The sequence below is a fragment of the Meleagris gallopavo genome, chromosome Z (assembly GCF_000146605.3).
Source record: "Meleagris gallopavo isolate NT-WF06-2002-E0010 breed Aviagen turkey brand Nicholas breeding stock chromosome Z, Turkey_5.1, whole genome shotgun sequence".
Classification (NCBI taxonomy): domain Eukaryota; kingdom Metazoa; phylum Chordata; class Aves; order Galliformes; family Phasianidae; genus Meleagris; species Meleagris gallopavo.
In genome coordinates this window covers 22,137,994-22,153,291 of record NC_015041.2, presented here as the reverse complement: position 1 = coordinate 22,153,291, position 15,298 = coordinate 22,137,994, and the positions used below count along the sequence as shown (strand labels likewise).

Here is a 15,298-nt window from a genome sequence, read left to right as displayed (position 1 = left end):
AAAAAAAAGGGAAATGGGAAGGCATGGTAGAGAACCATGGAGAACTTCCCCATAACTCTGTCAGAAAGACTACGGAAAAAATAGAATGCATCCAGTACACCAGAGTGCAAGTTGGCTTTATTCAACTGAAAATAAATAGCCTTGATTGCTAAAAACATCTGTCATCTCAGATGGTGCTTGTTTAACATTTGTTTTGGTTGCACAACTTCATAGGATGTAGTTGGAATGAGGGATCTGTTGGATTTCTCAGCTTTGTTTTGCACCTCTCTGTATGTCTCTCACCTTTGCACCAAATAATCTGTTCTGTGAAAGTATTTGTCATTTGTGCTTGAATAGCATTATCTATTTTGGAGTTTCACCCAGTATGACCAGTGTTTCTCAGCAATTCTCACAATATAATCAACGTTATGTACACCGTGGTGCAGCTGCTGCACTTTAGAGTGGAAAAATTAAATTACAGGCCTGTAATTCTCATTAACTGTTTTGTATGTAAGATTGAAATACTGTGTTTGGGCTTTTTAGTTGTCAGTGTGGTAACTAACAACTTCTGACTGACTACAGTTTGCAGTACTTAAAAGATTTAGAAACCTGGGATGGCGTAAAGCATTTTCCTATGCACTACTGACCCCGTCTTCATCCCTCTATATGCTCAGTTCAGGATGCAACGCTGAAAAGCTTTATTTGAGTCACTGCCCTATTATATCTTATTAGCTGCAAAGATATATTTTGAACTTCTTTGTGCTCAGCTGTAATATTCAGCACTGGAAATGACTGCAGGAGGAACACAATAAGCTGCTTTGCATCAAGAACAATTCTAAATTTATTGTCTAGAACTGAGCATCCTTCCCATTCACCTTGAGTCCTCAAGAATACCACAGTGGGTCTGGTATTTTAGCATATAGATTTGTACGCAAGTATGTTTTTCAGTCTATAGCTTCATTTACTTTTGTTTATAGCTACTCTTAGAACACCAGGATGCCATTGCCACTGAACCAAATGACCTGCTGAACGAATTGCTGGAAGGGCTGGGACCTGTTCCTGATGTGGAGTCTTTCCTTGGTAGGCCATTATTCATCTTCATGGCTAGCATCACTCTAGGGTGGGATTAGACAGGGAGTAGATTTAATTACTACAAGGGACACAAACTCTCATCTCTCTCATGTTACCAGTTTCTTCACTTTCTATAGAATTGTGCTCTGAAAACTTCTGACATCATTCACTATAGCTGAGCCTTCTAATAATGGAACTAAGTGCAGTGCTGTTCACAGTCAGTACATCCAGCTCTGTTTGACAGAATTGTTTTTACATGCACAGCTTCTAATTTCAATATTGACCTTAAAGTTTAATTACATTTTATATATATGATGCTAGTGCTTCTAAAAATCGTCAATTTGCGCTCAAATTGCAGACAGAAAATGATTTTTAATAACCTGACCTTAAGATTTATTGTTAATTGCAGAAAAACAGAGAATTTAAATAGCAGATTTCAATTCTGAGACTTAATTATCCAGATAAAAATGAAGTTTTAAAAGAACACAAATCTGTTATAAGGTTGTAAGGAATAAATGTGGCTGACGTTTAATCTGCCATAATTGTATTAGGATGTGAACTACCTTCCTTCTTGCTCAGAAAGAAGTTATAACATCACAAGTAATGCCAGCCTCCAAGTGAATAGCTATTGTTTTTCACTGTTACGTACCTGTTAGGACAAAGAATGTTAAATTGTTTGTATTCTTCTTTAAAAGAAGTGTGAGTCTCTTTCAGAGCAGTACATAGAAACAGAAGACATTAGAGGCATTTCCAAAATATTATATGTGGGCTTAATAGTAGATGGCATACAGTTTTGTTTGTTTAAAGTTAAAAAAACAAAAAGCTGCTACGGATGGTAGAAATAGGCATGCTATTAAAACTTCTGACAATGTAGTGATTTATCTATGCTATTGTTTTGTCTGGTGCACTGACACATGGGAAAATTGGTATACTGAAGTGAAAGATGTTTCCTTGCAGGGGAAGGGTCTGTTGATCCCAATGACCCTAACAAGGAAAGCACACTGAATCAGCTTGCAAAAACAGAGATTTCATTGTCTCTAACAAGCAAATACGAGTTACGAGAAGGTGAAGATCAGGACCTCAAAAGCCTGATGATAAAGTAAGTTTAGCTCAAAAGTATATATTCTTAAGAATATTAATGTGAGTTTCTTCCTTGTTTAAATGTGTTTTTGAGTTTTAAAAAGCCAATTTGTATTCGGATGCACTCAGACTCTTGAATAAGTCAGAGAAACTGTCAATTCTTCCAGAACATTTTTATCTTTCCATAAGCTTTACTGCCACTTGTATTTTGGACCATGATTAGACCAACTAGTGAGTACTTCTCCAGGAAGTTCTAAAATAATTCTGCTTTAAAACATCACAGCCTTAGGAAATTGAAGATGAAAATCTATTTAGGTGTGTATGGGTGGACAGTATTACTGTTGTCTCCTCCCCCACAAATGAAAACTTGTTCCCTGATGTACTGCCATCACCCACTGGAACAGGATGTGGCTGTCACTTCTGCATAAATAGTGCATGCTTTCATGCAGGGAAAGGAAATGATGTTTATTCTATTTGGTCAGCAGATAAGAAATGGGTACTGGAATAACCCATAAAGTCAAAATCTTTTTCACAAAAGCATTTATTATCATTTATTAGCACCCCTTTATCAAAATTATTTAAAATTGCCCTGAATAAGTATTAGCTTATAATAATATCCTGTGGCTAATTGAACAATGGGATGCGTTTCTTCTTTACTTCTATTTTTAGTCTTACCTCCTTCCAGAGAAATATCAATGTATTTATTTTTAAATGGCTTTGTTAAGGCATCTGTGGCAAGACCAATGATTTATAGTTAATTCTGTCTAGAAGACTTCAAAGTGCAAGGGAGCTTCCTGATGTAGCAGCTTACCTTCCTGGCACAGGAGGAGTGAGGCTGGGCTCTGCCTGTGCTGTCAGTCATTCCCACCCTGCTGCTCCCTCTGTGAAAGCTCGAGTCAAACTCAAGTAGTCAGCATTTTTTTTTTTTTTTTTTGTAATGTTGTATGCAATTGTGCGCGATTATATCTTTTATCCCACCCCATTACATATTTGTCAGAATTACCAATCTTGACGAACGCAACAAAAAACTCCACCTCTTTTTAAAATGGTTATTTACCCATGTAAAGTTGAGGTTTTATCACAAAGCATATGTTACTTAAAAACCTAAGTTGCATCTTCAGGTTTCTGTTGACTCCTAAGGACAATGAGCTGTATCTCATTTATAATAGTGTCCTCTAAATAACACAATTCTGTGGTGGGACTTTCCTCGAAATATTACAGATAAGCTTCTACCAAAAAAGAACTCATTTACATATCAGAGTGCAACAGCTTCCCTTCTTTTGGTGAGGATGAGCTTCATGTGCAGTCATTGGAGAAACATCCAAAGTGTGCATCAATGCCTTATGTCAGCTGCACAACTCCTTCAGACGTTCAGCAGCTTTGAGTGCTCTTCCACTTCATTGTAAACGTGATCCTTAATGTACCTGCCTAGTTCAGACTACAGAAGTGCATTTCTTTCTCCTGTTATATCATGATCATAATTAAACTACTCATGTAGGCTGCTGTTTTGCTATGCTAAGTGGTGAAGTGTTTTCTAAAGTGAGAGAGAAAAGTAAGTGCTTACATCTCTTCTTGACTATGAGAAGTCAGATGTTCAGTTGTCAGTGGAATATCTGAAATAGAAGAAACTAAGCATTACCAAGTACAAAGGGCATGCTTTCTAGTTTTACTGTTTAATAAATTGAATGCAGTGATGATCCTTTGACAACTGTTTTCTAATATCCATGTATCCTTTTTAAAAGGACCAAAAGACTTATTGTGGATATGATACGAACACAGCCAGGGGATACACTCTCAGAAATATTAGAAACAACAGCTACTGCACAACAGGTGAGTGCTGTATTGTATCTGAATAGGGAACAAAATTATTTTATTTAGCTATTTGAAAGATTTAGATTTCTGACAGCTTTTCCTGTCTCTGTAATAAAGAAATTGTTGTCAATTTTAAACTACTTAGCTCTAGAGCATTTAAAATGCAAGACTTCAAATTGTCTTTCAGTCTGTGTATGGTAAGAGCTTTGGGGGAACATAGCAAGATTTAATGTTAATCTAATACAGCAACAGTAGCTTTAGTAATTCTATAAATGTTTTGTAAACATGTCCTTTTCTTTCTTATGCTGTATTATTATCACATAGCCTGAGATGTATCCTTCTGCTACTTCTTATTTTCTCTTGTGAACTTTCGAATCTTAAGTTCTCTGCTGCCAAGTATATTTGCTTAAGCAACATAAGCAAACACAGGCCTGGGAATTGCTGCTCAGAACTGAGTGGGAAGAGCTCCCAGTTGAAGATGTCCCCTGGAGATACTGAGTGCATAAATCTTAGCTTACCTCAGTGTATGCATGTGAGTTGTCACACAACAAGCCTCTGAGTCTTCTAGCTAATTTCAAACGTGCTTGAATTAGTTGAAATTTGTGCCTACTGTGATTAGTTACTTCAAATATGGATAGTAAGGTAACGTACAAACCACTTGGTAAGAACAGAGGAATAAAGACTGCACCTCAATCCTTAGTAATCCCCATGAGAACTCAGTGCATCTGGATGTTTAACTGTAGACTGAATTGGAAAGTAACTGTTCTGGATTTCTTTTTACCCAGGAATCTGAGCACTCGAAACTTGTAGAAAAACGTGCTATTTTAGATTCCAAAACTCCAGAGAAGATGAAGCGCAGTCAGTCTATTTTTGAAGATGGGCAGCTACCAATAGAACAGAAGAAAAGGAAAATTCAGAGAAATCTCCGGACTTTGGAACAAGCGGGATTAGTCTCTTCAGCAACAAAGTACCAAGAAATTATAAATGAGATTGCTAAGGTAAATGAAACGTGTTCCTTGTATATGGATGGATTTTAGGCATCTAGGTTCAATCCAGTCTAGACAGAGATAATAAGAGATAATCAAGTCTGGATAACAACTGCTACAGCTGCACATTATCCAGTTCAGGTAGTTATGCAATAGAGTACTATCTTGCCTTTAGATCATCAGTGAACTAAGATTTGATTCTTCTCTGGATGTTCCAGTCTGTTAGTGTAATGCCCTGGAAATGGTAGCAGAGTTCAAGACACTACAGCTTGCATTCACTTAGCTTCAGCTGCCCCAGTCACCATGAGCAAGCAGATACAGGCTTGCACGCAGAAGAGACAAAGCTGGTGTGTGTAGTGCCAACATCTGCAAGGCTAGCTTTCCAGCTGGAAGCTCCACTGGCTCTGTTGGGTTTTGAGGCAACAGTATTTGCAGAGGGTGTGGTAATCCTGCACTGCAGAACTGCAGGAAGCAGAGAGCTTGGAACCATCTGATCTGATCTCCCTTTCAGCTGTTGTCTAGTAGCTTGATTTACCCAGAATTAGAAAATTGTGACTTCCCATCACTGGCAAACCTGAGTAGCGATGTGATTATCTTCTGTTCAGTCACATAACTATAGTGCTTAATCCTAGTCACTTTTTTCTAAATATCAAGTTAATAATCCTACTACGTAAGAAATCTGAATCCTCTGTTTTAGGATATCCGGAATCAAAGAAGATACAGACATCACCGAAAAGCTGAACTGGTGAAACTTCAGCAGACTTTGAATGCGCTTAACTCCAAGACAGCATTTTACGAAGAACAAATTAATTACTACAACACCTATATAAAAACTTGTTTAGACAACTTAACAAGAAAGTGAGTAGATTCTTCTTGTCTCTTAATATTTCTACATGTTCTATAAGGAAGGAGGGCAGGTAGAAAGTTTTCTTTCCAACAGATAGACATGAGTGGAAGTCTTCTCAGTGCATACCTTAGAGATCCAAAAATTAACTTTAATGGCCAATTTTATTCAATGCCCACTACTGTATGCTTCCGAACTGCTGTTTTTAAGTGATGACTGCGGACTCTTTTAGATAGGGTTTGCATTTCAGAATGAAGTTCAAATAAACACTAGCAAATATTCTTTCAAAATCATTGTGAAATATGTCTTGAATACTTGCGAAGTGTATAAAATTCCCCTGAATTCTCAGACTTGGTCTGAATATTAGTTTAGTTCATTAATAGCAACTAAGGAGGTCAATGAACAAAGGAAAAATAAAGCTAGAAGAGTGTATGAAGTATAAAATACAAAATTTTGTGCTGGTAGATTAATCACAAGCCATTTTTCTTGTTCTCTCCTAGAAATTCAAGGAGGTCAATTAAAGTAGATGGAAAAGAGGAGGTGAAGGGCAGCAAGAAACTGAAGCAGGCATCATTAAAGTACACTGCTGCTAGGCTGCATGAAAAGGGTGTCATCCTAGAAATTGAAGATCTTCAAACCAACCAGTAAGTGTGGCACAAAATAAGTATTTTCTAATCCACGTCTCCATAAGGAGTCTGGCTTTCGCTAAAAGTATTTTCATCTTCCTGCACTGCATCTAACATACCTCTAGATTTTAACGTTTGGAGGAAACATGACTCATAACTCACTTTCTTCCCTTACACCTTGCTGCATTACCTTAGTAAAATACTGGAATTAAGTGGGTTTTGGCATTAGCTTAGATGAGATGCATACAAGGTGGGCAGCATTTTACTGACCAAGCATTTTCCTATCCTTGAGTAAATATCACATAGGCTGTTTCCCAACTATGGTAAGATGAATAGAGCTGGTGCCTGACCATGGCTGTTCTCTGTGATCTGAGCTATGACCATCTCTCCTGTTCATAGTAGTGAGGTTTTGTAAGGATCTCTTCTTTGTAATGTCTGTAAGTAAGTGCTACCATGGCTATAATTCCAGCTTACAGAGCTCACATTTACAGGCCAGCTGGCTATGAAGATTTCTAAGGTGGATCATTTAATTTGCAGTGTGGTTTCTCATACCTTACTGCTTAACTAATGGCAAAGTGACAGATGGAACAGTGTCGGGAGCGAAGTTTAGGACAGCATTTCTGACAGTCCTCCAGTATCTGAGCTGAGGTCCAGTGGCTCTTGTTGCTGCTGCTGGGAGGGAGGTAAAGCTGTTCTTACACACTGATGCCTCTGGTGAATTTTTTTTTTTTTTATTATTCTGCAGATTTTCCTCTTGACTAATTCTGAAGTATTTTAAAACTACATAGCATACATACTCAATGACTCGTATGTTTTGATTTAAGGTTTAAGAATGTGATGTTTGATATCACACCTGGAGAAGAAGTGGGTGACTTCGAAATCAAAGCAAAATTTCTGGGTGTTGAGATGGAAAAAGTGCAGCTTAATTTCCAGGTAGAGTATGAATTTTCTCACTGTGCTCTATAGCTACAGTTGCATTTGCTCTAAACAGGAAGAATTTCAGACTTCTAATATGTCCATGAACTGTTTGATCAACAGACAGGTCAAGTAGGGAATAATTATGCAACTTGTGTAGGATGCTGGGTTTGGAGTAGAGATAATGTATATGCTAGAGTGACCACTGCATGCATCAAACCAAATGCCATATTATTTCAGTGCAAGGAGTAAAAGCCAAGAGAAATAAAATACACAGGAAACAATCTTTCTTTTTGTTTGCTGTTACTAATGGCCTATAATTAGGGATCTAGAGAACATGCAGTGTTTTCATACCTACCTAGTAGTTGCTTGTAATTGTTTAAATTGTGAAGGACCAGGAGCTTAAGATGGTTATTACATGATGAAACTGACTCGATCTGGTTATTGTGAGGTATGGATTCAAGCAAAGGATAACAATTTTATTTATGATTACAGGATTTGCTTCAGATGCAGTATGAAGGTGTGGCTGTAATGAAAATGTTTGACAAAGCTAAAGTGAATGTTAATTTGCTCATATTCCTGTTGAATAAGAAGTTCTATGGAAAATGAGTGTCTTCGGATATCATGGACAACATCCATCAGTAGGAAGTCAACTCAGTATTTTTTCTTGCTTTTAAACATTTGAAATTTGTCATTGGATGCTTTTTAACTTTAAAAAAACTAAAACACCAAATGTTCAGAGGAATGTATACAGTGCCTTTGCATCATTGATAGTAAAGCAAAAAAATGCGAAATAGAATATTTTAAACACATCCAGATCTCATTGGTGTTGGTACCTTTCAATCAAAAATATTGTTTAGGACACTCAGCTCTTGTGGATATTAAGTAGACAAATTGAATTTAGTTGAATATATATGCCTCTTCTTATTAAAAACATTTTTAAATGACCTCAGATATATAATATAGTTTGTATTAGACTTTTAAGTATTTACCAAAAGAAATCCTGATTTGTTTCTAGGGGATAGCTTGCACAAATATTTAGTTACATACTAAGCCTATTTTCTGGCAGTTGTCAATTGAAAGAAAACTTATTGTGCAATTCAAAAAATTTTATAGGTAATCATAAAGTGATAGTAATGTTTTACTGTGGAAAACTATGTTTTGATTCATTCCTACTAAATAAAATGCACTACTGCCTTGTGTAAAATGACATTTTCTACATTCACAACCTTTTGAGTGGCATGGGGGTATCTGAACAGTAAACAGCTGTTCAGCTTGAAGTATTTGAATACATAAATTGTGCCTGTCTGTCTTTTTTTTTTTTTTGTAAGAAAATAAATGCAATAAAATCAGTATTTAGATTTTTTAAATATTCTTTGGAGATTGTTCTATGTAAAATAAATTTCAGTTAATTAAACTGGCTTGGTTCCTAAATTACATTTTAAAAGGTAATTAAAGTAACAACCCAGATGGTAATGAAAGAACTTTTCAGCACTTTTATAAAATAAAATTTAGTTAAACTTGGTTGTCCTTACAGTACACTTTGGGAAGGCTTTTCAGCAGTGAAGACTTCATAACCTTTTTATGCATTTGGAAGTAATGGTGATTTTTCTGATAAACCAGCAATTACATCTACAGAGCAAGAGCTTGTAGAGGGAGTAACGTACTATATAAAGTGAGGGGAAATAGCTCCTACTCTTGCTTTCCTTGTGGCATATAACTTTAAAGATGAAAATGTAGTGAGGCACTCTGGAATAGACTGTAGAAACAAACATACAAATAATAATTCTGAAGATGAAATAAAACTAAAGTTAGTGGCAGATAGATACTGATTTGTTTACAATACAAGCTGAAAAAAAGATGACACTTACTACAGGTGTAGTCCTTTAGGCATATCATAAAGTGTGAACACATTTGCCATTTAACATTTATTGGCTATGCTGATGTTACTTTTTAGCATTAACATCCAGGTTCTCCTAAAATAGTTGGTAGGGAAGCTGAAAGCAGCACTTAGAACAGGTCACTTGGAAGGGACCTGCAAAGACAAACTACTCCAGCCATCTAGTTTGTCCACTTCAGGGAGGTGCAGGGAGCAGTGAGTTCCTCTCAGCATTCTCTTCTCCAGGCTGGGCAACCCCAGTGTTCTCAGTCTCTCCTCCAGCCCTGTTGCCAGTTTTCTTGCCTCCTCTAAATGCTTTCAAGTATCTTTATATCCTTTTTGTGTTATGCAGCTCAGAACTGCACGCAATATTCAAAGCAGGGCTGCTCCAACACTGACTGCAGTTGGAGAGTCTTTTGACCATGTAGCTGTGCTGCACTAACGCACCCTAAGTGTGATTTGCTCAGGCTGAGCCTGCAGGCACCAGCAGCCCCAGGTCCCTTCCTGCTGAGCTGCTCCCCAGTCACTCATCTCCCCTATGCGTTTTCCTTGCTTGCTCCTCTGTCTTGCTCCAGTATCTCTGGATTCTTCTTCAAGGCCTGCTTAGCTCTAATGTGAATAGAACATTTATTGGTCATCTACTAGCTGCACCCTGAAGTACACTTGCTTACTAAAAGTTATTGGGTTCCCATTGGGTCTTTATGCTTGGTGTCACCTCTTTCAGGCATTTACTGACATTCCTGCTTTCCTAGTACGCATCAAAGAGTAGCTTCCATTTAATTTGTGATCTCCTTTAGAAGCTTTTTTTCTTAATTAGCTGGTTGTTTGTCACTGAACAAACAACAAACCCACTAAACAAGACTGACCACAATGGTTCCTACCTAAATATAAGATTGACAGGTACTACCAGGTACTATGTAATTCGCAGAGCAATTCTGTACCTGTTAAACTGGCAGATCTACTAAAAAGTACAAAAAATGGGCTTCAAGGAGGTTACTTCAAGCTGCAAAACTTTGGGCCTCCAAGTGTATGCAGCTAGATACTACTTGATGAAACCTGGCTCATTCAAGAAATGATCTCATGGAAAGACTTGCCTTGCTAGAGATGAAAATGGAGGGAAAAGCCAGAGTAGATTAATAGTGCTTTACTCACCTGTTTCCATCACTGGAGGAATTGCATCCTTCCTGTTTGTTTTTTAAGTCTCTTTTCCTGGATAGTAATAGTGAAATTATAATAGCCAGTGGTCTTTGGCTGACAGCTGTACAGTTCACATTTTTCTACCTCTACAATAAGATTTTTAGAGTTGACCCAAGAGTGCTTTACAGTTAACTTAGTTTGTACAAGCTTGTTCATTTTGATAGAGCTCTGAAACTCTAAAACAAGCCACAAAATTGCAGAAAGAATGTCTATCTTATTTGGCCAAGCAAAGAGGAACACTATTACAAGTGACAGCTGTGGTCTGTCTTACTGGATGCCTATCTGCAAACCTTGTTTAGCAGCCTTAGAAGAAAGCAGAAGCAACAAAATAAGCTTCCCCTAATAGCAAATTCGAAGAGCAGCAGTCACACGGGACTTCAAACACTTTCAAACTACGTAGACAGCACAACCCTTTTCCCAGACCTGGGGGACTGGTTTTGCCTCTAAAATAAGGTTCTAACCTCTCCTTTTTAGAGCAGTAACTACCAACCCGAGTCTTGCATCACTGTGATCTCACAGTACCTGATCATTAGAAAAATGGCTGCTTCCTCACTGATGTAGCAATGCTACTAGATAGTTCTAGGCTTTCTTGCTATTTCTTGGTTGACCTGCTGTGTTGTACAGGAATGAAGCACTGCAGTACTGCAATGTAACATGCCCCTTACCAAAAGAACAAAGCAAAACAAAAAGCTGAGAAAGATGGAAAAAACAGAATTTAAAAGTGGTACAAGTTTTAGAATCTGTAGATTCTAAGATAGAACTCTTCACTTCCCTTACAATTAGTTTACCCAGACTGAGAAAGTAACAAGCTGAGTTGCGTAACTACAGGATACAAGACTTTAATTTGGTGCAAACAGAAAATCCTAAGAAGTAGGGCTTTTTATTCACTTCCTGTATCTATAGTAATCTAATTTACAGTGATACAAAAAACACAGAATCGTAGAATCACTCAGGTTGAAAAAGACCATAAAGATCATCGAGTCCAATCACGACCTAACCATACTATCCTAACTCTAACAACCCTCTGCTAAATCATGTCCCTGAGCACCACATCCAAATAGTTTTTAAACACACCCAGGGATGGTGACTCAACCACCTCCCTGGGGAGCCTATTCCAGTGCTTAACTACCCTTTCTGTAAAGAAGTGTTTCCTGATATCTAACCTAAACTCACCCTGATGCAACTTGAAGCCATTTCCCCTTGTTCTGTCACCAGTGGGAAGAGAACAACACCATTCTCGCTGTAAGCACCCTTCAGGTACCAGAAAAGAGAAATAGGGATAGATAAATAAATAAGGGATAAAATAAGATTTTTGAACATAGAGCTCTGGAACTGTTCCTTATGCCAGAATGGAAAGTTTTTGCTGTGAGTATGACATGAGTTTCCCTTCACATCTTTCACAGATTTAGTGGTCTGTGGATTATCCCCAACCAGTGGCCCACCAGTAAAGACACCTGGAACTTATATAAGAAAAAGTGTATATTTCTGGTGAGGTCTAGTAAAACATTTAGAAAGACACGTTTATGTTGCGGTTTAACCCAGCAGACAGGGAAGTACCATGCAGCCTTCTGCTAATTCCACCCCATTAAGATGAATATTTAGACATTATAAACTCATAAATTCAAAGTTAAAAAAAAAAAAGACTAATTTCTTTGCAGAAAGGTCCTTAATTGATATTTGTTCCTAGCTTATGACTGAAAGTTAACTGCATAGCACATTGCTCCAAATACCTGACCTTGATGCAGATTTCTATGCAACACTGTGAAGCTGCCCCATTCAAATTATCTTCAGGGCACTAAGGGTAGGCACTTAGAATACTTCTTGGACATGTCTCCACTTGTGTAACAGTAGATCACACAAATGAGATTCTTGGAGAAAAAAAAAAAATACAGATAATCTGTTAGCTTCACCATGTCATTTTTTTTCCTCCTGTTCTCCAGGACATTATCAAATTTTTGAAGCAGACATCAGGTTTGTTGTTTTCTTTCAGCCTTCAAAACAGCTCAAAACCGCTTGTAAGGATACTTTTTGGAGAAAAAGCCACCATCCCAGACTGATGCCAATTTAAATTTAAATCCAATTTATAAATTTGACACAAGGGAAAAAAGAGTGTTTAGAAGGCAATGATTAATTTCAGTAAGATGTATCAAATAGTCTGACTGCTGTAGATGAGAATGTGATTGTGCACTTTCACATAGCAGAATGGTGAGGTTGGAAGGTGATTCTGGAGCTCATCTGGTCAAGCAGAGACACTCAGAGCAGGGTGCCCAGGACCACATCCAGGTGGCTTCTGAAGACATTTATACTGGATTTGGTTGGGGTCAGAGTTGATTTTCTTCATAGTGTCTGGAGCTCTGTTGATGCTCTGTTTCAGCTCTGGGAGAAAGACAATGTTGATGGCATACCAATGTTTTAGCTGTTGCTCAGCAGTGCTGCACAGAGCCAAGGACATTTCAATTTTACAGCTTCTCTTACTGTCCTGCCAGTGAGGGGCTGGAGACCACAAGGAACTCGAAAGGGACAGAACCAGGGTAGCTGATCTAAACCAGCCAAAGGGACGTCCCATAATATATGGTGTGCTTTGAAAAAAACTATAAAACTGAGGGGAGTTGGCCGGGGGGGGTTAGCTGTTGCTTGGGGACTGGTTGGACATTGGTCAGTGGGTTGTGAGCAACTGTGGTGCGCATCACTTGTTTTGTAAATATATATTTATTTACTTATTTGCTTACTTATAAAATTATCATTAGAATTGTTTCTCTCTTCCATTTCTGTCTTAATAAATAGTTTTTACCTCAACCTACAAGTTTTACCCTTTTCTCTCCGACATCCCACTGGGAGTGGGCAAGAAAGCAAACAGCTGTTTAGCTGCTCGCTGAGTTATCAGCAATAATCTCCAATAAGGAGATCTCACAGCTTCTGGACAACTTATGCCAGCACTCTGCCACCTACACAGCATAGCACAGAAGTGTTGGGTGGTGCTCATATTTATGCCCATTGCCTCTTGTGCTGGCACTGAACAGCAGTGAGGACAGACTTCCTGAAGCCTCAATTTCTGCTATGAAAGAGTCTATTAGAATGAAAATACCTGCTTAACTTCAACTGTCTGTCAGAGTAATTTGGCGTGTTGTGAATATTGGGGAAAATAGTGCAGTGCTTCTCTATAAAACTAGTGTTCAAAGCACATAAATCCTCACAACTTGAGGATGTAGTCCCACTGCAGATCTTAATCTGTCACTTCTCTAATCTCCAGTTTGAACTCTTGGCAAGATGTTTCCTTTTGCATTTTTCAGTAAAACAGAATTCTTACCATGCTGCCACAACTGCAAGGAATGGAAATAGGTTCATGGTATGTTTTTACTATATATAGTGTGTTAGAGTTCGTTCTGTGTTTGCTTATACATATTCTTTCAAGGCCATCTACATTTAGGTCATCGATGTCACTCTGCTGTGTGTATTTACAAAGATTAAAACCACATTTGAGTCTTATAAATACAGGCTATATAAATAGAGTGCCTCTGACAGAAAGCACGTACACAAAGTTCTGAGTGTTCATAGGGTGTCTGAATTTCATTCAGTGAAGTGAATCTGGTTGGTTTTCCTCAACTTGTAGAAAAGCAGAGTAATGCTTCAGAACTGTATGCAGTATAATAGCTAAAAAAATAGGTGTTTACATGAGTGGCACAGTGAGTTTTCCCCATACAGACATTCCCACCAGCAAATACCTCTCTCTTGAAGGCATGTCTCTTCGCTGCTGCAGCTTTATGAAAACTGCAGCATGGAAGATGAGTTCAGATCACAAATAGCTTCTGTCTATGCATACATTAAAAAGATAATGTTGGCTATGAAAGCCTCTGCTGTTATGCTACCTTCACGTATTCTTATATAGCAGCAAGACTACAGAAGTGCTCAAGGCTTCACCTGATCTTCCAAAACGGAAAAAAAAAGAAGTAACCTCTGATTAAAGTATTTTCTGAATTGATAAAAACTGAGTTTGTGATTAAGTAAAATCTATTTTCTGTGGGCTCCCCACTATGTCTGAGGATGACAGAGATTTGGTCATGGATGTGTCTCTTGTTAGCAACCACTTCTTACCTGGTGGCAGAAGAGCTGGCCAGCACTATGGCTATCACACTTCTTGCTTCATGCAAACAGAGGTCAGCTGTAACTGTGATAACGTGGAGCAGGGGCCAGAATTGTGGGAAGTGCACTGCAGAACAAGATGAGATCAAAAACTGGAACTAACTGGGCATCGGTAGTCACTGTCAAGAGTTGACTTCCCATCCTTGTTATTCTCAGTTAAGCATCAGTGTTTCTGCAGAAATGACACAAAGTCCTGTAACTGATCCAGTTCTGAACAGAGGATTCCTCCCGTTATTTCTGTATTGCTGTAAAGACAAACGTATATAGTTGAGGACAGGGCTGCACACCCCAGCAAATTACGGGACTTGTAATGCTTATGACGGCAGCACATACCTCACGAATAAAATACACTCAAACCACCAGTGGAGTGGCATAGCACTCTCAGCAAACACAGTCCAAACGATAGCGGGAAAGCTGTCTCCCTCTGCAGCTCTGCCGGCACACCGGCCTCCACCCGCGAGCAGAGCCGAGCGGCAGCCCCGCGCCTCCACCCGCACAGGTGCGGCCGCGCTCGGAGCAGCTCCGCCCAGCGCGCAGCCGCGCTCAGAACAAAGCGGGCGTGAGAAGCACGCGGTCGAGGAGAGTCGTTGGGTCGTTCTGTGCTTCCAGCGTGGCGCGAACCTTCGGCCGAAACCCTTTGTTTTGCGCTTCTCGTTACCCACGGGATACCACCGGGACGGCAGCGCTTCCCGCTCTAACCCCCAGCCCCGGCGGCGGACTCGGCGCCGCTCGGCCCTCCCACCGGGGCCCGTCCCGCCCCGCCCGGCAG

General features: G+C 39.0%; 1 protein-coding gene and 1 long non-coding RNA gene across 5 annotated transcripts in view; one reads left to right on the top strand and one right to left on the bottom strand.

The window, feature by feature from the left end:
* IQGAP2 (IQ motif containing GTPase activating protein 2) overlaps nt 1-8,668 on the top strand; it is a 96,501-nt gene extending 87,833 nt beyond the window's left edge. For all 4 annotated transcript variants that reach the window (XM_010725545.3, XM_010725543.3, XM_010725544.3 and 1 more), the window contains 8 exons: nt 957-1,059; nt 2,008-2,149; nt 3,873-3,960; nt 4,728-4,940; nt 5,626-5,786; nt 6,273-6,416; nt 7,223-7,331; nt 7,809-8,668. In XM_010725545.3, coding sequence (XP_010723847.1) covers nt 957-1,059; nt 2,008-2,149; nt 3,873-3,960; nt 4,728-4,940; nt 5,626-5,786; nt 6,273-6,416; nt 7,223-7,331; nt 7,809-7,922 — 1,074 coding nt within the window. In that variant the 3' untranslated portion in view covers nt 7,923-8,668. The remainder of the gene's footprint in view (nt 1-956; nt 1,060-2,007; nt 2,150-3,872; nt 3,961-4,727; nt 4,941-5,625; nt 5,787-6,272; nt 6,417-7,222; nt 7,332-7,808) is intronic.
* Nucleotides 8,669-12,679: 4,011 nt separating this feature from the next.
* LOC104914965 lies at nt 12,680-15,292 on the bottom strand. The gene is made up of 3 exons (XR_002109852.2): nt 14,863-15,292; nt 14,482-14,774; nt 12,680-12,765 (listed from the first exon to the last, which is right to left on the bottom strand). It is a non-coding gene; the product is annotated as an uncharacterized LOC104914965 (long non-coding RNA).
* Between the last annotated feature and the right edge of the window lie 6 nt (nt 15,293-15,298).